Source organism: Dermochelys coriacea, chromosome 1, assembly GCF_009764565.3.
Source record: "Dermochelys coriacea isolate rDerCor1 chromosome 1, rDerCor1.pri.v4, whole genome shotgun sequence".
Taxonomy (NCBI): domain Eukaryota; kingdom Metazoa; phylum Chordata; order Testudines; family Dermochelyidae; genus Dermochelys; species Dermochelys coriacea.
In genome coordinates, this window is record NC_050068.2 from 219475521 (window position 1) to 219500924 (window position 25404).

At 40.9% G+C, this 25404-nt stretch overlaps 1 protein-coding gene across 1 annotated transcript in view; it reads right to left on the reverse strand.

Moving 5' to 3' along the window:
- The window catches only part of CRACR2A (calcium release activated channel regulator 2A), a 97110-nt gene that overhangs the window by 52230 nt on the left and 19476 nt on the right, over positions 1–25404 (reverse strand). Inside the window, exons 3-7 of the mRNA XM_038419807.2 lie at positions 24477–24726; positions 21130–21241; positions 17086–17260; positions 14273–14419; positions 2999–3089 (exon numbers count right to left, since the gene is read on the reverse strand). Coding sequence (XP_038275735.1) covers positions 2999–3089; positions 14273–14419; positions 17086–17260; positions 21130–21241; positions 24477–24689 — 738 coding nt within the window. The 5' untranslated portion in view covers positions 24690–24726. The remainder of the gene's footprint in view (positions 1–2998; positions 3090–14272; positions 14420–17085; positions 17261–21129; positions 21242–24476; positions 24727–25404) is intronic.

The window sequence follows — 25404 nt, forward strand, 5'->3', positions numbered from 1 at the left end:
GTGTTTGAAAATTTTACCTTGGATGTCTTTCTAAAGGATTTCCTGTAGTTCAGCCACAAGTTACTGGGCTCAATACAGGTATTACTGGGTGAAATTCTATGGCCTTTCTTATGAGGTTATCATAAATGGTGCCTTCTAGCTTTAAAATCTACCACTTGCAATTGTGTGAATCAGGAGCAACTCCACAGAAGTTAGCAGAAGTGGTATAAAATTGATATAAGTGAGAAGAGAGTTGGCCCTGGTATTTACAGACCTCCCAGATATTCTAGAACAGCATTTGAATAAATGAGAACTACTCCTTCTCTCATTTGGAATTACTCCTTGGCACAGATTCTCAAATGGTGTAAACAGTGGCGGATATGGGGTTTGTGGGGCCCTGGGCCAAAGCAATTGGGGGCCTCTCCCTACCCCTTCCACCTGCAATCCTCTCCCCCAACCCTGCAGTAGTGCCGGGAAGGGGTGCGGGGGGAATGGGGCAGCCTACAGGCTGAAAGGGTGGGGAGGGGCCCCCACTTGCTTTGGCCCAGGGCCCAACAAACACCATATCTGCCACTGCCTGCACTCCAGCACTCCTGTGGGGAGCAGGGTTGGAGCACGGGGATTTCCCCTGTTCCCCGTGAGGAGCGCTGGGTGGGTGGGGAAGTGGGGCAAGCCCCCATGCCCTGACCCTGCTCCTTGGCAACAGTACCAGGTGGGTTGGCGGAGTAGGTCTGGGCATGGGGGTGCCCATTTTTTGGGGGCCTCCCAATTGGCCAGGGCCCCTGGGCACAAGCCCCGTTGGACCAGTGGCTAATCCACCACTGGGTGTAAATTATCAGAGCTCCATCAATCTAGCCTTGACAATTCACACTGGCTGAGAATCTGCTCCTTTAGTTCTTCAGGAAAATAGATCTAAAGATCAAACCTCCCTCAAAGGGGTGGGTGCAGAAACACTGAAATGTTCCCCCACTATTCCTCTCACTCCTAACAATATATTTAATGAGGCAATTTAATGTACATTAACTGGCTTCTTATTCCAAAAAATATATATCCAAATGAATAAGACATAATAACCATTCCTCTAACACAGTCCTTAATCGGCAGGGTACCAAGTATCTTAAATAGCAACAGCTTGTACTTATTTGCCTTCTTAACAATTTCTTTTTATGTATTTTTCAAATGCTATGCTTTTCCAGAAACAGGCAATCATTTTCTTTTTCGTATGACATCTGTACACCTCTGCATTCTCTGGAGCCTTTGTGAACTTTTGCTTTAGGGAAAGATTTTTAAACTCCAAACACCAACAAATAAATTAGTCACACCAAGAAATAACACTTCTTGAGTGTCTGACAAGCATTAGTGTGGCTGCTGACTAACTTTTAAAGAGCTAAATTGAGGTTTACCTGGCAACCTACAAAGGCCTGTGATAGGGGTTAATAATGGAATTGATTATGCTACCTTAATGATAAAGTTAATTACCAGTTACTGCTATAGTTTCTTATAGGTAAGAATATTTATGTCTTATTTTTGGATTTACAGTATAATTTAAATAGTGCACGCTTTTTATTAGAGCATACAAACCAATCTCTTCCATATCAACCTTCATTATGAAAGATAATGCATTTTACAACTTTCAAGTGCTCTTCAACTCTATACAAGGAGATCATTTGACCCTGCATTGAAATTCACCTAGCTCTGGAATCGAACACAGCTGCTGTGTGAGGGTCTAATCCAATGCCCAATGAAGTCAATGGAAAGATTCCCACTGTCTGTAGTGGAACCTAACTGTGCAAAATACACACTACACAACAGTTTAGGGCAGGAAGTAAAGAAAAATGTATCCAGTTGAAACTACAGGGTAACTCTTTAGACAATGTGTGACATACATGGTGTTGTGCTGTATTTCTGAATACTGTGTTTGCCAGATTATTGGGATGTTTATTGTATTGGTTTAATCCAACAGGGATCTGTATGGAAAAAACAAGCAGGACGTGAAACAATGGCGCAAGATAAAATACTAGGGAGTTAGGAGACAATGCTGGATAGGAAAAGCCTGGACACCAGAACATCAGAAGGACTATGGCAATTTAAAAAGAGACTCTCTCTGCAAAGGTGGGAGTGGGGTGTTGTTTAATAGTTGTTGAGGAGCTCTTCATGGAGGAACCAGGCTGTGACAGCAGCACCCACTGGGGTGTCTGAAGAAACTACACCTGCACAGGTTATCATCAGGGATGGTCAGCCTCTAGGTACAATAGATGTGTGTGTAGACTTTTTGTTGCTTTAAAATCCTTTTTGTCTTATGCTTTGTTCCTATTGGGGTAAATACTTTGGTTTGAGACGGCTGTCTGGTCACTCTATTCACCTCTGGCCACAGAGTCCCAAACAGAAGGTTGGCAGGTACTGAACCCAGTGGGACTTGCTGGGTGAGCACAGTAGATACACAGGGCACAGTAGGGCCCAGTCTAAGAGTACGAGAATGGTGGAATTCCACCCCAGGATAGGTAAAGTCATGAGACCTGTCACTTGAAGAGGTTCACTCAGAAAGACCAGGAAGGGGACAGGGGTACTCTGTAAGAAGGAATTTGGCCAGAACATTGAGACTAGTGCTGCTGTGAAAAGTTTCAGGGGATCTTTTATGATCACAAGGAGTCAGGACCTTGATTTTAAAACCCATGTAAAAGATGGCACCTTCACCAGCAAAGTGGGCTATTGGTTCGGTAGTTATTCTGAAGGAATAATACGACCTCCTGAATATCACCAACACCACTTAGTATAGTTTGTGGGTACACCTTGGTCTCCCATCCAAGTAGTCACCCAGCCTGAGCCTGCAATCTGATGAGATCACAGGATGAGGTAGTAAGTGAAATTATGCTTTATCTTATATTTCTCCATAGATTGTCATTTTGGGGGCTTTCTTTTGCTCTCATACTGGCTGAAATCAACGGAGTTATACTGGTGTAAAAACTAGTGTGAGAGCAGAATTAGGCCTTCCATAACTATAATAAAGAGACACAGTCACCTTCAAGAGAAACTGCTCTTTCTCATTTTTGATTTGCTGCTCCATTTCCTCATAGAGATGTTGAATTTCTTCATCATAAGCAGCAATTTTCCTAATAAGAGATAAAAGCACACTGAGTGGGTCTTTGTAGCATTATTTCAAGTAAAAAGCTCACAATTTACCAGCTTAGCATCACATTTCTGTTTTAGCACAAGACTCAAGGGAATGATCCTAAGAGCAGAAAATAGTATTTACATACAGCAGGGTCACAGATAAAAGCCAAATTGTTTCCTATGGGGGAGAGCCGTAACTGCACTAAAGCTAATTAGGCTGTTTATTTGATGTTTTAAAATTGTCAGCGCAATATATGATGGCTGTTTATCAGGCACTCTTAATGACTGTGGAACCTAAAGCCTAAGGAAGGGAGAGCCTAGACATGACACTAATAACAACAATGAAAATACTAGAAACAGAGTTTCTCAATTAGAGCTGGTCAAATAGGAATGAAAGTGATTTGTGAGTATTTTCAAGTTGTAGCTTTACTTTACTGTTATTTATAAAACTTATTCATGAGTATTCCTACGACTGATGATTTATTTGTGAAACCATTAATGCATCCCAAAAGTTTCAGCACAAAGAATGACTTGTCTGAAAATTCATATGTTACTGTGTCTTTGTGTCTTTCTCTAGTTTGACACTTGTTACACACTTTTTTGAAGTTTTAGTCACCCAGTCAGGTAGCAGATTAAGAGCATTTTGCACAAGTGCACACAATTACACAAAGAACAAGGGATTGAATAATCAAGCCAACTTTTTTTTGAAACAAAACTCCTTAGGGCTGATTCTCCACTGTCTTGCACTTTGCATGGTCATTTACATCTATGCAAAATGAGCTCAAGCTGTGTGTGAAATGCAGCCTCCCCATGGAGGCTGCTAATCCCCATCCTCCCTCATGATGCAAGTAGATAGTGAAGGAAAATAAAAGGACATTTTATGCTTCCTTACTCCTCTTCATAGGTGCACAGTCAGGTTTACATTTTGGCCCAAAATATCTAAGACACTCTATTCTAAGAAACAATAATCCATAGAGCAAATTCAGAGCTCCCTTGAGTGGGTGGAATTCCATAAAACCATACAAGACTTGATAATCATTTAACAACATAGCACATGAATGCCAAGATCACATCTGTAAACCTTATATTTGCCCAATAATATGTCACACTGAGCAGGGTTAGGCTGGTTATATAATGAAAGACTCTATTGCGATGTATATAAAGAACACAATAGTCAATGTTGCCATGAGAACCATAAATGAATTTTCTTGCTTGTGCGGGTTAAAAGGAGCAACCTGAATGTTGAATTCATACACTATTGTTTTTGGCACTGGATTTTCTCTAACTTGTGTTTGCAAGGGCAGAACAGGGCTATAATCTGAACATGACATTTGAGAGACATTTTAATATCATGTTTGTTTGTTGTTCGCTTTAGCATACTACCAGGGGGATGACATCTGCAGGCTAAACACACTCGAAGTTTTAATTATTGGTATAGTCTCCATTCTTAAAGCTGGTCAAATAAAATAATAATAATAACTAATAAGATAATTTATCATTATTATTTAAAATATAACATAATCATGAATAATTTATCCTACAAGTAGTGGGAAAAATTCATAAGATAAATTATTTGCTAGATATTTGTCAACCATCTGCAGAGTTGGTAGAATAATGGAAAGAAATTATTACCAAGTGATTTATTTCGTAAAAAAAAAAAGCCAACATGTATTTTCAAACAAACAACAACAAAAACTCCTATACATCCGATGAAGTGAGCTGTAGCTCACGAAAGTTTATGCTCAAATAAATTTGTTAGTCTCTAAGGTGCCACCAGTCCTCCTTTTCTTTTTGTGGATACAAACTAACAAGGCTGCTACTCTGAAACCTATTCACCCTGAATAATTTGACCAGCTTTAACTGTTATATAATTCCAACACTATGCTGTAGTGCTGATTTCTCTTTACAATAATCCTGTGGATAAATGTTTTTGTTTTGTTTTTTTGTTATAAAACATTAACCAAACTAGACCATAACTCTGGTTAGGATAGCTAAGGTGACATTGTGACACTGTACCTCAGGGGAACACCCTACACCCCCATGTTCATCTTTATAAAATGATTGTGTGGTAGTCAATGCAAAGTTTGTCAGGTTGGGTGTCTTTGAAAGGCTCATAATGCACTGAGCATGGTTTTTAGAGTGATGTCATAGTAATTCTTACAGTAATGTTATAATAAGGTTACAGGTTATAATTTCATGTATATAGTTATAAGGCTGAAAATGTATCCTCATGCCTTAAAGCAAGCCCATGCAAAAAATCTCCAAGAACAGAGAGGCAGTTCACACCTCATCAGGGAATGGATGGGACAAACCCAGCCCAGCTTCACAGGAACAATGGATGCTGCCTTAGGCAGCAACAAAAGAATCCGTTAGACCTTGGAGGGAGTCGCTCCCCTTCCTTTGGGCAATTTGGGACTGCGATGAGGTAATGCTCACCTGACTCTGAAGGTGGGGGGGGGGAATCCAAGAGGAAAGAAAGGACATGATAAAAGGGAGAGAGATTTTGCCATGCTCTCTCTCTTTTCCACCTACATCTACAGACTCCACCAGTACCAAGCAACTGAAACTCTGATCTAAGGGGAGAGCCTGACTGAAAAGTAACCAGCCAGCCTGTGGTGAGAAGCATCTAAGTTTTTAAGGACATCAAAAGTGTTAAGATCAGCTTGAAATGCATTTTGCTTTTATTTCATTTGACCAAATCTGACATGTTATGCTTTAACTTATAATCACTTAAAATCTATCTTTATCGCTAATAAATCTGTTTGTTTATTCTACCTGAAGCAGTGTGTTTGGTTTGAAGTGTGTCAGAGGCACCCTTGGGATAACAAGCCTGGTACATATCAATTTCTTTGTTAAACTGACAAACTTATATTAGCTTGCAGCATCCAGCGGGCATAACTGGACACTGCAAGACGGAGGTTCCTAAGGTTGTTTCTGGGATCGGAGATATTGGCTAGTGTCATTTGGTTGCATGTAGCTGAGAACAGCTTATATGCCAGAGGCTGTGTGAGCCCAGGAGTGGGGGTTCTCACAGCAGAGCAGGGTAAGGCTGGCTCCCAGAGTCAAGGATTGGAGAGGCCTAGCAGATCACTAGTCCGGATAACACCGGAGGGGAACGTCCAGACACGTTCTTGTTATTATGTTCCGGTAGCAAGGTTAATGCATACATGGGATGGTTTCACTTCTGCCTATTATTTTAGATGCAGTATTTGAATTTTGTCCATCATTATTCACACAGACACTTGGTCAGAACACCCGTTACTTCAAATGAAAATTGGTTAGTGTGTCGGGTACTCTATGGGCTGATCCTACAAGGTACCAAATGTCCTCAACCTTCTTTGAAGTCAGGCTCTGCTACTGACTTGCTTTTGTAACCTTGGGAAAAATCACTTCACTTCTCTGGGTGGCATTCATAAGATGACTATGTCCAACATTTAGGAACCATTGGCATTCACAGAATCCCCCCTCATCTAATCTGGTAGGTGCCTACATTTCCAAATGTAAAGTCCCCCAAGGTGCTTAAATTTCAGCAGTTGGGCACATGCACAGTCCTAAGTAGAGGGGTGTGCCTATATCCTAACACCACCTCCCTATAGGGTGTTCTGGGGAAGGTCTGTCTTAATGTCTCCTGTTGAAGTGGTGGCGCTGTGTATAAATAATTAGATATTCCTCGGGCCAGAGAAAGAGTGACTCTCTTGCTCAGTGAGTAGGGCACTCTCATGGGAAGCGAGAGAACCAAAATTGGAGATCCCAGCTTCACGTCAGGCAAATGGGGGAACTGAACCTGGGTCTCCCACACTGAACCCTAACCACTGGGTTAAAGGTTATAATTGGGGGGAAGGAGGGACTACATTTTCTTTTGCCTCCTCCTCAGTTTTTCCTTTAACAACTGCTGACTTGACTTAGACAGTTAACTCCTCGAGAGGGTTCAAGCTGTGAATCCCAAGTGGAGGGAGGTGCCTCCCTTTGGGCTGAAGTTAGATGCAGGAAAGCTGGAACAATTTGTATAGTGGGCGTGCTGAGAGCCATTGAACAAAACTATAAATCCTGTATATGATGGAAACCACTTCAAGACAGGGGGTGCTGTAGCACTCCCAGCATTCTGAGTTCCAGCACCTAGGATTAGATGCCTAACTCCTTTTGTGGGGGTGAGATCTAGGTCAATTCCCTGTACTCAGCATTTCTGTTGGCTAGCATAGGCATTAGGCAGCTCAGCATGCTAGCTTTTCTGAACCTCTCTTTTAGTTGCCTATTGCTCTGGGCATCTAACTCGGGGTTGTGAATTCCATTAAGCAGCAGAGCACCTAAATCTCTTCTGTGAATCCTACCCTGAATGCTCATGTTTCTCCTCCAGCCCTTTGTCTGTCTGTCTTGTCTGTCTAGACTGCAAGCTCTTTGGAAAAGCGAATGGTCCAAACACTATGTGTTTGCATGCATTCACAAGCACAACGGGGGAAGGAGGGGCAGACTCAGCTGAGGTGCTATTGCCCAATCTAGGTGCTACTGTAATACAAATAAATAATATAAAATGTTGATATTTGTGTTAAAGCACAGTACCAACTTTGTGCGCAACTCTATGGAGGCTGTGAAAGCCTGGACTTCAGTCAAGCTTATAAACCCTGAAGGAACTCCTGAAGAGATTATAAAAGGCACCAAAAATTCCACAGAGATTATGAACTCTTCAAGGACCTATGTGGCATTCCATAACACAAATATATTATGTCTTTTCAAACCAGCAAGATATAAGTACATCAATAGCTAAAGGGATAACCCCCCCCCCAAAATCACTGTATTGTCCAAAACATTACTGTATGATTTAAAAATAATTACCACCAAGTATTCGGAAGCCAGAAATTCTAAATTAAGATAACATTTAAGAAAAAACATTGGAAAGTAAGTGAATTAACAAACACTGGGAATATAGAACATCAAATACTGTGTAAAATGCCAAAAGCATAAGTTTTGGATTTGACCGGCTTGTTTCATGTGTTAGGCTATTACTACAGGTGGCTATCCCATTTGTTTGGCTACCAGCCCAGCTATCTCTTTGAATCGAGAAGACATACATACAATATTTGGTTTAATATATTCTTGTGGGGTAAATAATTTCTAGTATTGTATAAATCCAAAAAAAAAAAAAAGAAAGAAAAATTACATAAAGAGCAGGAGGTCAGACTAGATGATTTAAATGGTCTCCTTTGATCTTAAAAAATTTTGAAATGCACATCACACATTCATTAGGGAGAAACCCCAATAGAAGAAACATTTTGTGTTACAATGTTATCAATCTGATTTATTTTCTTTACGGTAATTCAGTTTTATGTAGGCTTACATGTATTATTTTGGTTGTTGTTTTACTGAGCTAAAACTCTGGAGCAGCCAGGAAAAGCAAGACATCTGTTTTCAGACTGTGATGGTATTTAGTTTGGAAAGACTAACAGGACTTGCTCTGTGTGTGCTCATCTGAAAATTCAGTCCAAAACAGTTTACTTTCTCTTCAGAAACCTTTCATGGAGTTGTCTGATTAAGTGATAACACTAATAGAATGTGAGTTTGTGCTCCAGTAATGATCTAGAAGTGGTGACAGAAAAATATTGAGGCAAACCATTATCATTTATGTAAAACCAACAGCTATCAAATACAGAAAGGTTCAATTTAGATGAAACTATAGACATTTAGCAGAGAAAAATCTCTCATTCTGGTTATATTATGGCTAGTGTAACCTACAGCAAGAAAATTTTGGCATGATTGCTTGAAAAACAGACATGATAAATCTGTATGTTTCTATGGTTCATTTCTTCAGAGAATAACAATACTAAAATCTGGAACTATGTCAATATTAGCCAATTAGATCACATATGCAAATCTCTTCTTCTTAATTTGCTCCTCAGAGACCAGTAATAGTGTTTTTCACCAGGACCACAAACTTTGTTTACTCTTTAAAGGGTTAGAGGTGGTTTTTTTGTTTGTTTGTTGTTGTTTTTTTTAAAACATGCTCTGTATAAGAAATTCATGATTAGATCAGATTTACTTTTGGGCCAAAAAGAAAAGGAGTACTTGTGGCACCTTAGAGAATAACAAATTTATTAGAGCATAAGCTTTCGTGAGCTACAGCTCACTTCATCGGATGCTGTAGCTCACAAAAGCTTATGCTCTAATAAATTTGTTAGTCTCTAAGGTGCCACAAGTACTCCTTTTCTTTTTGCGAATGCAGACTGAACTCAGCATTGCTGAGCATTGCTGAACTCTGACACTTGGGAGTACCTCTATTGATCATTTTCCAGAATAAAACTTTAACCATGTTTAATGAACTCGAGTGCCAAGAAGTGCTGAGCTGCTATAAATGTATTACAGACTTCTGTATCAGACAAGAAAATGCAAACTATATCTTAGATAAAGTTAAAAGATATTGAGTGATGAGGACTGGATATTTTAGGAACTGGTACTAGGATATGCAGCCTTTCACCACAAGGTTATTCATTTGAATATGGTCCAGATGGGTAGTGAATTAATATTGTTACCATCTGATAGATGTTGTTGCCCTTGGGCAGTTTGGGGGGCCTTGCTGGGTTGTTTCTATTATGAGGGGAAATTGATAATGAGTCAAGTCTTTCTTGGGTGAAATCCCGCTTACTTACAAAGATGTACAGAAAAGTCTTGTTTCCCCTAAACATAATAGAAACAAACAGGAGGTAGTTTCTTTGTTTCAAAGTCCAAGGCTGCATTCCAGCCAGTCTTATGCACCAAAAGAAGCTCTTTCTTTTGGCTTCCAGGGCTACAGTCACCCAGTACTTCTCTTTCTTTTTCCTGGCTTTCTGGTCACTTCCCCTTTCTGACACACACAGATACACCAATCAATGCCCTAGCCCTTGCATTTGCAATCAGTCTCAGGGAAACCTCTCTTATTCTCCCTGAGCTAGTTCTTGCCTGGACCTTCCCAAATGTCCCAGTGCCTTGGGTGGCTTCTATTACTTCAGCTATTTTATTCCATAAAGGAGCTTAATTGCTTCTTCCATTTAGCCTGAATGAAAGTGGATAGCATGCTTGACAACAAGATCTGTGATTGTCCATTGATCAAAATACATCCTTGCTAGTAGCCACCTACACCGGGCAGCACAATATTCAGTGGCAGCTGCAATCTGAATTAGGGTTTAGATTGAGTGATTGAGTGTTTCTTAACTACTTACAGCTAGAAGACCCAGTCCATTTCCTAGTGGTCAGGAGTCAACATCACACTAGAAAGCCACCACCCCATGATATTAACCCTGCTATCAGCCTCTTCAGAGACAAGGGTCCAGGTTTTCAGAATTGGTCGGCTCCCATTAAGCCACTGAGCTTAAGTTACCAGCTTTTCAAAAGTGCATGGCAACAAATTCATTGTTCTCAGTATTCAGAGTAGCAGCCATGTTAGTCTGTATTCGCAAAAAGAAAAGGAGTACTTGTGGCACCTTAGAGACTAACAAATTTATTAGAGCATAAGTTTTCGTGAGCTACAGCTCACTTTCAAGTTGTAAGTCAAGTACTTTCAAAGCTGTAGCTCACGAAAGCTTATGCTCTAATAAATTTGTTAGTCTCTAAGGTGCCACAAGTACTCCTTTTCTTTTTGCGAATACAGACTAACACGGCTGCTACTCTGAAACTTTTGGGCCAATAAATATTAACATGCATCTCAACACAAGCCATATGGATGAATGCAATTCTCAGTGAAATCAATGAGGTTGCACAGGTGCACAAGTAGAATTTGTGCCAATATGGGCTTATTACACTAAATGAACATAAAAATCACATAGAAAAAACTACATTAAAAAAGATAAATTGGAAAAGTGAGGGAATGCTAAAGCTAACATTGCCTGTGCATCCTTAACTGCCCGTTGGTACATATACAGTATGATACAGTCTTTAACTACATGCCCACACGGTACTTTTTCTTCAGGATCCCTGCCCCATTCCGTGTATAGATGGGATGGTGCTTAGCAAATGAGGCAGGTGTTCAAAAGTTATATTTATCCTTATTATCCAGAGTGTGGCCTCATGCCTTATACTCTGCATACCATCCAGCACCAGCACTGAATGAAGCAGGTCCCCCAGATTAAAAAGCATATGATTGTGTAATTAAAAAGACTGTATCATAATGTATTCACACCCAGAGTAGGGGAAAGAAGCTGTTAGAGTAAAAGTTTTATGGGGTACTTGGACATTTCCTGAATTTTGTGTGCTTCATTTTGCAACCTTAAGGTTATTTTAGTATAGTTTTTTTATGGAATTTCCTGGGAGTTGATTTTTAAGAGAAAATAAAACAAAGAATTTCCATCATATGCAACTATTTGCTAGATAGCAGCAGAATGATCTTTTCTGTCCTATACAATATATGCATTTTTAGATATCACATGAAATGAAGCAGGGCTCTTTTGGAGCTCTGTGTCCTTCTTACACACCATCACAGATGATAATCCGCAGCAGGGACTTGACCAGAATTGTTCTAAGGAGGGGGCCCACAGCTCTCCCTCCCCTGCCTCCATCAAGCTCCGCACTCTCCCACTGCACCGAAACCTGGATACTCCCCTACTACTACCCACCCCACACTCTTCCCCCCACACAGCCCTGCACCAAGCTTCAAACTCTGCTCCCTCTACCTAGCTCTTAGCTCTCCCTACCCAACACCCAGCCCCAAGCTCTTTCCCAGAGAGGTGGTCAGGCTGAAGAGCATCATCCCCACCATGGGTCAGGCAGTTCTGGGAGTCCTAGACCTCATCCTTCCTCCTGTGTCTCCACTTCCCCGAAAACACCAAAAGCTGGATCCAGTCCTCTCACCCTCCTGCAGACTAGGGAGCTCCTGGTGCCCATGCTCTGCTTCTCCTGGAGTGTCTGGCACCATGGCCGCTGGAAGGACTGCAAAGATGGGGGTTTAAGGAGATGCATGGGGTCATAGTGCCACTCAAATTTGGACCTTACCAAATTTGGACCTGTTGCCCCTCCATCGTGAGGGCGTGTGTGTGACTGGGCCAAATTTTAGTGTGTTGCATTGTGACCCAGCACATGGGGTTGTAACACCATGCAAATTTCACATGGCCTCCTCTCCATCCTGATGTGGGAGTGGCTGAGCCAAATTTGAGTAAGTGGCATTGTGACCTGGTGTGTGAAGTTGGAGTGCCATTTAAATTTGGTGTGACCTCCCCTCTATCATGATAGAGGGGCATCTGGGCCAAATTTCCAGCTCTCATCAGTGGCCAAGGGGCAGGGAGTGGGCCTGGATCCCCTGCCTGCACACCTTGTGGTACCCTTGATCCAGATACACCTTTATATAAAAAATGATATTCCACTCAACTTACTTACATAGTCACAATTCCAAAACACTGTTAAAAGATTACCTACTCAATGAAAATTTCCATTCAGGTTACATACCATGCAGGCATAGTTTCAATGGAATGTACATAGCAATTCATTGACACCAGGGTGCAAGCTTACAATATGCTCTTTAAGCCATCATCTCTTGACCAAAGGGCAACTGATTTTCATCAAAATACACAAAGACACTCCTGGAAATGGGGAATATGTGCCTGACAAATTTCAGGTTCACACCATGGGATGGAGTGTTTAACCCCCGCCCCCACACACACTCCCCTGGAAAAGGTTAATGCAGAGTGAGAAGAGGGGCTAATTAGCCCAACAAGTCATAGCTCAGGGGAATCAGGTGGCCAGGCAATCCCCTGATTGAGTGAGGGAACCCAGCTGAGGAAGAAGGAGCTGGGCTGGGATTGTAAAGACAGGAAATTGGAAGCAGAAGGGGGCTGCTGGGAAAGGATGCAGTTACTCTTTGGAAGACGGAAGGAGTGTTTGGAGGCTATAAGGACAGGAAGCCCATAGTTACTCCCTGGGAGAGGGCAGTAAGGAGGGTGGGAAACCCAGAGAGGATGGAGTGCCAGATGGTAGGAGAAGGCTCAGGGAAAGCCAGTAAGGTCCAGGGGGGAACCTTGACTGGCTAGAGGGTCCCTGAGCCAGAACCTGAAGTGGATGGTGGTCCTCGGTTCCCCTGCCAGCCACTGAGGGAGTGGCACCCTGGAGCAGTGAAGGAGAAGACTGTCTGAGACTGCTGGTACGGAGAGACACTTTGAAAGACTTTGGTATCCTGGAAGGGGGAAGCACATACAATGACCTGGCTGGAGGGCTAAGTCATGAAGAGGCAGCAGCAGCATGTGGAGCGAGAGAGGAGCCTCTGACCCAGAGAGAGAGGCAGAGAGATGGTGCACAACTGTGGGAAGAGGCATTGACCTGGCTAGCTATTCCCCAGTGTGACCAGGAGAAGGTGCCATCCTAGCGGTGAGTGGAACATCCCGTCACACACCACATTCCACTAAGGTGCTAGAGCTGCCATTTTTAAGAAAAGTGTCTCTTATTTCACTCTCTTTGGTCTCAAAAATGACTACATCATTTCTGCTCAAACTTTCCAGGAAAACACACTTCTAGGCTGGGAATAAATTTGTTAAATTTCAGCCTGAAAGGTAAAAGCTTGCCAAAGTTATAAGCATCTGAAAATTACATTTTATAATGAAAACTTATGTGGAGCTTTAACTATAAGCATCACTATGTGCTCCACTTGTTTTATGTATGACATTACTCTTCCAGAATTTTAACTGAGTATAAAGGTTGGTCTGTGTTTTCATCATACAGGGCCAGATTCACTGGAACTTTGTGATTGCTTTGTGCTGCTCCATCATCATAAAGCAGCTGTAAATCCAATTTAACCAGCAAGCTGAACTGGGTTTACAGCTGTTTTACATGGTGTGCTGCAAAGCAGCCAGAGTGTACTGGTGAATCTGATACATTATGCTTTTGTAATCATACTTTTTTATGATGGTTGTCTGGGAATGGTCACCATAATTGTAGCTGTAGTTTGTTAAAACCAGAATGAAATAATAGACATTTGCGAAAGGATTTCAGACAAGACAATTAGTGAATAGGAAAGGAAGAGTTAAATTCAGCCAATTAGTTCTGCTACGAATAATTTGACCAGCTCTAGTGATGACTGGCTAATGTTTGCTTTAAAATACTTCTGATCAGTAGATAATCTTCAATTCCCCAGCAAGCTGACTGGTTGATGAAACCCCTGTTGGATTTTGATGGCAAGTAGCACGTAATACATCTGAAGCACTACAGAAAGAACACAACAAACAGATGTACAAACTTTTTCAGGGCACACTCCAATTCATTCTTTTCATTATCGGCTTCTTGGAGCTGGGAGAAAACTCTGACCAGGAACTCTTCAAAACTGGAAAGTAAATGAGGTTCATCTTTTCTCAGCTGCGACCAAAGTTGTCTTATGTTGCTCTCGCTGAGGGATGAAAAGAAAAGAGAATAAAGCATTTGTTAGGAGATACGATTTTTCAGGCTGGAGTAAATGTTTGCAGCAGCCTAGTAACACAAAGAAAATTTCAGCAGCTCATTCTTAGTTATTAGGTCTTCTCTAAATACATGCGTCATTCTGAGCATTACTGAAATCCCTAGACTGTGATATAAAATCTCTTAGACTGTTTCCACAAGGAGGGGTCAGAGCTTCCTTTTATAATGGATACCACAGAAACTATATCTAATTAGTGGTTGCAAGAGATTTATCATTAGGTTAGAGAAGAGATACATGTTTTATTACTGCTGATGCAGGCCCTGATCCAGCTCTGATTGCAGTCAGCGGAGAGACTCCCACTGCTTCCAATGGGAGTTGGACAGAGGGCAAACTCACTTAAAGCCTTTTTCATTGAAAGTCAATGAGACGTAAGCTCTGAAGTGTCAACTTGAGCTCCTAAGTCACTTACGCTCTTGAAAATTTTATCCGTGGTCTTCCACTTCACCAATTATGTTTGATCAGCTTACTTCCAGGGTGGGACTATTTCAAAATTGAAGCATTTCATTTTCAGAAATCTCCCATTTCAAAACCAAAACATGTTTTATTTAAAAACATTTGCCAAAAATGAAACATTGAATCATTGCAAAACACAAAAGAATAGAAGGCACTTTCAGATTTGCCAAAATTCCTGAATCTCGTATTCCATTTTTCTGACCTGCTCTATTTTGCATGCACATTAAAGGCTCCATCCTGGACAGTGCAGGGATGGAGTGTTGCTTGTATAAATTCAAGGTAAAAAGTGGTGAGTATGACAGGAAAAGCAGGGGAATCTGATCCTGCAGTAATGAAAGCTCTGCTGCACAGCTGCCAACCTACTCCTGCCTATTACAGGGAGTAGGATTTAGAGAGGATAGTTAAGAATGTCTGTAGTACGAAGAGGATCACTTAAGGCCACATCCTGTAAGACTTGCCCATTCTCCACCCACACCCTCTCTTTTCTCCTGTGCTCACTCAAATCAGACCATGAGCATGCAGAGTGCATTTGTTGCTCTTCACTGTAATGTAATTAATTACGCTTAGTGCTCAACCATACATGTGCACTTGCATAGCCTCCATTCCCACTTGAACTAGAATATAAGCTTGTTTACCACTTCTGCACACTATGAGAGGACATGTAGGATCAAGGCTCTTGAGGAGCAGAGACAACCACATTGTAAATTAATATTCTGAACTCTACCTTAGAATCAAGTATCTAGGGACTGAGTGAAAGCCCACTGAACTCAACAGAAAGACTCCCATTACCAACTTTAGTGGACTTTGGCCCACACACCATGCTGCCCACTGATCACAACGAGGGAGGCTCTTGCATGTCCAGCATATTTTTGCAGTCAATTTTCTGCATGTCATTCCATTAGCTTATAAATATATCTTGTAGATGACCTTGTTTCAATTGTATACAGCATAGAACTGGGCAGTATGAAACACAAAACACTTCACAATTATTCTAACTCTTAAAAATGAAAGTAAGGCACAGCCTAGCTGTGTAAGCTTGGATAGGAAACTTCTCTTTCAGTGAATAAACAAGTCAAAGCTAAGGTCTGTTTTCTTGCCCTCTGCATAATTTCTTTACATCTTGTTTTCCCCACAAATAGGAGCTTTCAGAAATCACTAAACTCACAGTTTGTGTGTGAAATGCCCCACAGGAAAATGTAAGACCTGATGGCTATTCTAACAATCAGCATGTTCCTGAATTATCCTTACTGAACAGTATGTATCTAGTATTTACTGGATAATGCCTGGTAAGCTTCAGTGGAGGAAAGACAAACAGACTAATTCAAAATCATTTGGAGAGATCAGAATTAAAATTGTTAAATGTAAAAAGAAAAAATATCTCAGCATTCTGACAACTTCATATTTTAGAGCAGTAATTTTATTTAATTGACAAATGTCACACAAACAGACTGAAAGCTCCTGGGGGGGCAGTCATCTTCTTTTTGTTCTATGTTTGTACAGCACCTTGCACAATGAGGTCCTAGTCCATCACTGGAGCTCGTAGATGCTACCGCAATGTAAATGATTAATGATTATTATTAATAACTATACCGGTCTGAAAGAGAACTCATGATTTTTGTTATTCTTAATTGATACAAAGGCAATTTAAGCAGTCTTTGCCAAGGGATTGCTCTCCAAGGATTCTTTATTTGCAAATTATGTCATTTTTGGATACACAGATAGCATATCAATATTACGTACTTTCAGAACATGTGCCACATCAGTGCTTCATTTGTGTTGCTCCCACATGGCACAAATGCATGTGACTATGAGAGTTTAACTGTGTTATCCTCATGGGGCACAACTGCATGGCTCTCAGGGGTTTTTTCTGACCTGCTCTATTTTGCATGCAGGGTTTTTTTAATTTCATCACTTGCAGCAGCCAAGGAATGAATATGAGATCAGTACATAACAAGGGGCCCTAATTCTGGATCTCTCATTGCAGTTAGTCATATGCATCTCCACTGAAGTCAAGGTTGACACACCAGTGCACAGTGGGTGTAAATGAGAGGAGAATCAGGCCCAGGGTTTTCTAACAAATATAGAGCTAAATCATAAAAGATAATGAATTGTACATTGTCGATACTGCAGCTGGTATGACTTACTCTTCTAAGATCTTGTTAGTTCCAAGCCGGTCCATCAGATCTGAGAACTGCCTGTCCTCGTCGTCCTCCTGATCAGCTTTAGCATAGTTTTCTTCCCACTTAGACTGATAGACATTTTCATTGTCAGACTCACACATTTCATTCACAGAGGCCATCTGCCCAGACAAAAACTGACCTAAAATTTAAAGATTATATCATTTTAAAAATCCGTTTATAGAGTAACTAGAAGTCATTAAAAGAAACAGTGACATTTATTAACAGGTTCTCCCAAGCTGTCTCTACACTCAGAGCTGGGGGTGTGATTTCTAGCTCATGTAGACGTACTCATGCTAGTGGTCATTGAATTAGAGCACTAACAATAATAGTGTAGCTGGGGCAGCATGAGTAGTGGCACGGTGCTGCATGGGCTAGCAGCACCAAGTATGTACCCACCAGGTTTGGGCAGGTTTGTTCTCTGTATGGCTAGCCCATGCCACCTCTTATCACTGCTACATTACTACTTTTAATGCCAGCTCAATGAGAGTAGCCAGGGCTTAATTTGTGCCAGGACTTGCCAGAGCTAAGCCTCATTTCTGCTTGGCAGTTCATAGCCCCAGCACCTCTGGGCTTGCTGTGTCAGTTATGAAAGTAAAAAAATTGTTAGAGCCTCAGCACCTCTTTCATGACAAATCAAGCACTGGAGCTAGCACAACTATGTCTAAATGAGCTGGCCATCACACTCTCAGCTCCAATTGCAGACATTCCCCAAAATTGAACTTCACAATAAACAGAGTTTGGGTGGGAAGGAAAACGTTAGTTTTCTCATTTTGAAGAGGGAATGTGGCCTATCAACTAGAGCAAGCGATCTGGAGTCAGGGCTTCTGGGTTTTACTCCTGGGTTTGCCCTTAACTCACCATTTAACCCTCAATAAGCCACACAGGCCAAAAATTTCAAATGTACATGCCTAGATTAATACCAGTCAGCTCTGTGTTCTTGGGAAACCAGGGTGCAATATCCAGCCTGTCTGACTCATGAAAGACACCCCTTCCCCAATGCCAGCCTCTGTTTAAACCAAAACCCATCAGAGAAAAAAACTTGCAGAGAGCAGTGAAGGGCGTTGGGAGACACACCTAGACCCCTCCAGACAAGGGTGACAAGATTAAGACATCTCCATTAGCATACAGAATGAAGAACAGAGACAACTCCCCTAGATGAGGCATGAAAGATGGGACAGGGATTAGCATAAAGAATGAGGAACAGAGAACCACACTAAACTCTGGACCAGAAAAGCAGGGAATCCCTGCTCCAGATGGGAATGAACCTACGCTTGCACACACCCAGCTCAGCAATTATCAGACCAATTCTAGTAATAAATCCTTGACTGATATCCAAAATACTGAAGCAGCCTAGTTGCATTGTGAGCTCCCTGGAAGAAAACATCACCCAGAGCCAAGAGTGATCAGATCCTATTGTCTAGCCTAAAGAAAACCCTTGAGTCATCAGTTTACCTATAAAAACATCTAGTGTTCTCTCTTGAACCATTGTATTTTATCTACAAAAATCCTTACTCACCCTCCAGTCAGTGTTCTGATGCTTAGATCCAAGCAATGCATCAGTTCCACTGGGACTCCATCTTCTCCTGACTGATCATGCTGGGGGCTCTGCCTGTCTCCTGCCCTCAGGACCCTGAGCTACCACCATCACCTGGGAACCCCGACCAGTTCAACCTTCCTGGAGTGGATGAGATCCCCCTCTGTCTCTCGCTCTTTATTTTCCTTTCTACCTCAGGTATTAACCTTTAATAATGTATGTTATGTTGGTTTAGCCCTCCTTGTGTAGTTATCACTATTATTCAATAAATAACTTTTATGGTTAAGCTCGTTGCTTCTCTCTCTCTCTCTCTCTCTCTCTCTCTCTGAACTCTACTCTTTTGTGTTTTTAGCTTCTCCCATTTACTCTGCAGCAGCGCTTCTTTTACCTAAGCTAAAGATCCCTGTAGTGCCCAAAAATACTGTGGGGTTTGTTCATCAAGTGGGTTACTACCAGTACAAGTGTAACGTGAAAGAGGGATAGGGATGTGTTAAACCTGTGGCACATAAGGGGCGAGCAGCTGAAAGTGATGCTCAGCCCAGCCTATTGAGACCAGGGACGTATAAGGGTACCAGCTTGAAAGTGCTGCTTAACCCAGCCCATTGAGTACAGGGACACATGAGGAGATCAGCTGGATGGTGCTGATTGACCCAGTCCACTCAGACTTGTTCTGTTAGTACGTGTGTGTGTGTGTGTGTGTGTGCATATGTTCATCTAATTATAGGGCTGGAGGAACCCAGCCCTGGGGAATCTAGGTCCTGCAGTGTAGCTCCATTGGGAAGGGGACTTGCAGAAGGGAAAAGTAGAGTTCCATATGAACACACAAGTGACATAAGCAGTACATTAATAGAATTACAGAGCCCCCCTCCCCCAGAAGAGCATACCCCAAAGTAACAGGCACATCTGGTAACTAGATTCAGGCACTCAAACTCATAAATAAGTGTGCATAATTGGAGCATCATGATGGCCAAACGATTATCAAAATATTCACAGTGGATCAGATTGTTAGCTGTAAGTTGATACTGGTTTATGCCAGCTAAGAATCTGGCCCAGTGCATGTGTTTACAAACAGCAGGCCACATTCTGGCCTTGGATTCAGGACCATTGGAGTAAATGGGAGCCATGTACATCTGAGAAGAAAATTTGACCCTGAAACTGTTTGCAAAATACATAGTATCTACAGTATTTTCATCACAGAACTGGATAGCTTCCCTTGTCTCTCCCTCCAGTCTATCCAAACCACTGCCCTGAAGATCTTTCTCCTCTCTGGCTGCTCTATCGATAGCTCCTCATTCTTCAAATCTCTTTCAGCAGCTTCCTCTTCCATTTGACATCAAGTTAAAGCTTCTCATCTTCATCTTCACAGCCCTTCAGAACTCTGCCCCTTCACTCTCTCTCACTCCAACTGGCCCTTTGACTCCCTGCACTCTTCCCAAACCTCCCTCCTTCCAGCCCTTTTTTGTGTATTTCTCCTACTCTTGGCTTCCTGTCTTTTTCCATGCCAGTCCTGAATGCTTGGAACCCTATCCTCCTTCTCACAAATCAGTCACCCTCCCTCTTGTCTTCAATGGTATTTTTCCATTGATTTTGGTGGGAGCCTGAGCAAGCCTCTGGCCTGTCCTGTAAACACACTCCTTCCCCAAAGTATTTCAGTACTCATCTCCTAAAAGTAGAGTTGGTTGAAAAATTGGGATGTTTTCAGCTGAAAATTTTGATTTTTTTACCCCTGGAAATACAAAAACCAAAATATTTTGATTCAGAAATGTTGCCGTTCTATCTCATGGGACTTTGTAATACATCATTCCAAAGTCATGCTCCCATTATCAGCTACAGGCCAGGCTCCCATTATCGGCTACAGGCCAGGCTCCCTGTGCTATGATGATATCAGGATATACCTTCTTCGAGGGTGAGGCAGTGGTTGGCCATGATGCAACATTAGAGATGCAGTCCAGCCAGGGAGCCCAAGCCACGGAGGAGAATGGGAACATGAGGCATCCAAACTACAGCTCCTTGAAGCACTGTGGCAATCTTCCCTAATCAAAATATTTTGGGTTTTGGCCATTCATTTTTGGGGGGTGGGGGGTGAAAAATCAAAATTGTCCATGGAAAGCAGACCCTTCTTGTGAAAAATGTTGTTTAGTGGAAAACCTAATTTTCCCTTGAAAAACAGTTTAGATGGAAACATTTTGACCAGACCTACTGACAAGGCATCCCCTAGAACTCCTTTTTGGTGCCATGAAACCTCTCTGAAGCAACTAATCAAGAGCCTGACAAAAATTAATTGCATAATGGAGGTCTTCTAATAAAGGTGGAACAGAACTGTGCTCATGTATGTCAGAGGAGCCTTTTGTGCAGGGTTGACTGGATGCATCAGAACTACACTGCAGGTTCCTTAGGGAACCATGTCTCCTTACATGTCTGTGAAGTACTGAACATGGATGGAGGTATACACAGATTTACATTCCAAAACTCACTTAATCCTGTTGTGAACTCCTCTGGCGTAAGTGAACCGTTGCCATCCGCATCCAGAGTATCAAAAACTTTCTCCAGCTCCTCCAGGCTAAGAGGTAGCTCACCATGCAGTCTCTGAAATGACAAACCATGCCTCCATTACACTATTTATTATAAAAAGAAAAGGAGTACTTGTGGCACCTTAGAGACTAACAAATTTATTAGAGCATAAGCTTTCGTGAGCTGTAGTTCACGAAGGCTTATGCTCTAATAAATTTGTTAGTCTCTAAGGTGCCACAAGTACTCCTTTTCTTTTTGCGAATACAGACTAACACGGCTGCTACTCTGAAAACTATTTATTATAAAAGTGTTTAGTGGAAGAGAAAAATCTGAAGAGCAAGACAAGAACAACAGTAATTTAGAATGAGAGAACTCTTAAGTTTCCTACAAAACGGAAATTCCTCTCGCCCCTCCCCCCAAAAAAATCCATTTTGAAAAGTTTGAAATGAAACTTTTCAGATTTTTCTAAATAAAACATTTTGGTGTTGACAATTCTATTAATTTTTATGTTATTATTTTATTTTTTAATTTAATTTACCTCTCTATTTTATTATTTTAAATTTTATTTTTATTTTATTATTGAAATTTATTTAAATATATATTTTATATTTGTACATTATTTGCTAGGGCAATTTAATTTTTATTATAATAACATAAAACTATTTTATATTATATTTTCTTTTTCATAGTGTCTCCTCTTTTATTTGGAAACTGAGCAAATCTGATATGGAATCAGTGAGACAAAAATGGATCAGAACAATATGAAAGTTATTTAAAAATTAGAGTGACATAATGGGATATAAATTAATCTGCAGTATATGTAGTACTGCAAGATATCACAGACATAGAGTTGTGTTCAGGGATGAATAGATTATGGGATTCAAAAAAGAAGTTGTAGTTAAAGAACTAACAAGAGCAAGGCTCCCCTCATCTGCATGGGCGTGGTGGTTACCTAGCTTTAAAGGATAAACAGGGCAAGACCTGCTCTGTATATTTGGATGGGATATTGAGAAGATTCCCATTGACTTCAGCGGAGCAACATGTGGGCTGAGGACAAGCCAGTGCCTTAAAAGTCCCACTGCCATACCCAGAGTCTCTTTCCAGGCAGTTTTATTTCCCAGACGTAAGTTTAAAAACCACAACCCATGAAAACAATTCCTCAGCACACCCAGGGCTACAGCTCCCAGGGGATTTTCCCTTTGCCTCTCTCAGTCTTTCCTGCTTCAGGGCCAACTGAAAGATTCTCCTATGTTCTTTTAACTGAGCACCAGCTCTCTGGGCTTTCTCCCTGGAGATCCTTTTCGCCCAGATCCATGTGCTGCCCCTGCCTCCTAACTGGCCAAGCTGGGAGCACTTGTTCTACCACAGGGGAACTGGACCTGCCTCATTTAAAGGGGACAGCCACATCTGAGATAACACTAATGGAGAAACTGTAACTTCACAATTTGCTGGACTCTGTATTTTTTTAATTCTCAACTTTTAACCTCAGGTACAATATAAAGTAAAAGGGAGAGACTTGATCCCACCTCAATTTTACACCAGTGAAACTGCATTGATTTCAGTGACATTACTCTAGATTTACATAATGGTTTAGTGAGAGGAGAATCAGGCCCGGTGTTTTCAAAAAGGATGATTCTGTAATTTCATCTTTAATCTGCTTAGCTAGAAACAAAAATAAGCATAATGCAATGCCATTTCAAGTGGTTTCATGTCACTGAGTCCTAGTGCCCTTTATATCTATTTTTAAATGAATGGGAGATTTACTCATATATAAAGCTCATCATGCATGCATGCTAAACAGCTCCTGAAAGAGCTGTTTCATGTTGTGAAATCAAAGACAAAATTACGTTCTTCTCTTTGCAACTCAAACAAGTTCTCTAACACCCTTTTCAGAAGCTCACAGCAAATAGAATTACATTTCCTCTGTAAAAAGAAAAGGAGTACTTGTGGCACCTTAGAGACGAACAAATTTATTTGAGCATAAGCTTTCGTGAGCTACACTCACTTCATCGGATGCATCCGATGAAGTGAGCTGTAGCTCACGAAAGCTTATGCTCTAATAAATTTGTTAGTCTCTAAGGTGCCACAAGTACTCCTTTTCTTTTTGCGAATACAGACTAACACGGCTGCTACTCTGAAACATTTCCTCTGTAAGTGTAGAACTCAGACCTGAATGGGAATAAATATCTTTTACCCTCTTTGTAGCAACAGACATTAAAGTTCAAAAATATGTGAGGGTTCTCTTGTATTAAAAATTAAATCCTATTTTCTTTTTACCATTTTAATCCATATACATAAATAAAACAAAATGGTGATCCAGGAAGATGCCTAATGGTCCAAACATTCAAACATTTACTACCAGGAATAACACACTTACTACTGTGATTTCAATTACTTCAGTGGGACTACACAATGTAGTAAGCACTGCAACCAACAGTAAATGTTTATTCTAACATTTTTTTTAAACACGTAACTTGAAAAAATCCACAAACACACACAACAGAAAACTTGCAACTGGCAATAATCTGAGCATTGATTTGTTTGGTTTTTCAGAATGGGTAATTCTCAATGTGTTGGCCACTTTTGACTATTACACTAAACAGCTTTGTATGTGAAGGTATTAAATCCTCCAAAAATTGTATTTAAGACATTTCCACCGTCACTACTTTGTTACTGCTCCTAAATTCTATTTAATCCATTAGCACTGAAGTAAAAAATTAATGAATACACCCAAGGAATGCTCTGCATGTAAAACATGACTAGCTCAGAGTGGGTTGTTGTTGTTTTCCACAACATACATGATAGAATATCCCTCTGCACATTTTCACAGCATGGGCCTGATCCTGTTCTCCGTGGCATCAATGGCATTTTGCCATTGAATTCAATGGGATCAGAATTAGGCCTCTTAACTTTTAAAATTATTTCCACAAAACATTGATTTAATAAGCACAATGTGAACATATCAAAATAACATAGAGTACTCTTTTGTTTGTATAAGTGTATTTAGAAATATGTTCCGACTGAGTTTTTGTACCATTTTATTGGTTGGGGAAAGAGGATGAATGGCTTGGAATGGCATTTGTTGACAAAATCTGTAAGAGAAAATAGATGAACTAAACACATTTCTGATTCTGCTGTAAATCAGGAGTAACCCCAGTGAAGTCAGTGGAGTTACTCCAGTTAAAGTGAAAAGGAAAATCAATTGCTTTGTGTTTTATAAATTTTACATTTGCTTTGAGCTTCCTTTTTACGTGTTGGTTTGTATATTGTAAAACTATTGTATTGCATCATTTCACCAATTTTGCTTTACCTGCATGTCACGCCGAGTGATGAAGCCTTTGCCCTCCACATCACAGATCTGAAAGAACTCATGTGCTTTCCCCAACATGGCTAGTTGTTGCCGAGGGTCCTGTTCTGTCCTGCTCCACTCTGTATCTCCTAGTGGCCCAGGACTGGCACATTCCCCTTTTATTCTGTCCGGTGTCACAGGTCTGGTCACAGAAGTATTTTGGGACGCTGCCATCCCATTTACTCCCAACCTCTGGTCCAAAACCTGTATGCTGAAGGTAAGAAAGAGAGCACATCAGAGCCTCTCAATGATGCTTTCCATCATCTCTTAGCAACGACCTCTTTAATTAGCCACTGAAGCCTAGGAGAAGAAAAAAGCTTTTTGAAAATGCCTACCATGATCTATTCCATTAATAGACCGCACTAGAGCACACGGAAAATGGTGAACGAGGAAGGGAAAAAGATCTATGACTGAAAGGAATCTCAACACAAAATCAGCCCGTTTAATGAGCAATATAGACAACTAATTAATGTGAACAACAAGAAAATACAAAGTATGGGCAAATTAAAAAAAAAGAAAAGAACAATTTATAGTCATTACAAGTACTCACTTGGCATTCTTTCTGCTTAATTATCTACTGCCAAGACTCATAGTTTGTGTGTAGTCCCTTAAGCTTTTGGAATATGGCATATTCTTATGCAAAGTAATGAAGACTGATGGAAATCGACGAACCAGTTTTTTTAAAGGAAATAAATGGAGCTGAGAGAGAACAAGAAAATGGACATATGGAATTTTGAAATGTCTGTTTAGGCTGCCCCTTACAGCATGTGTTTTTGAATATTCACTGGAACCATAAGAACAATTATACAGTCAATTTTCTTGACATGTTTTGAGTTGATATTTTGAATAGTACCCAAGCCCTTTTCCCAGCAGTGTTTGGAAAAGTATA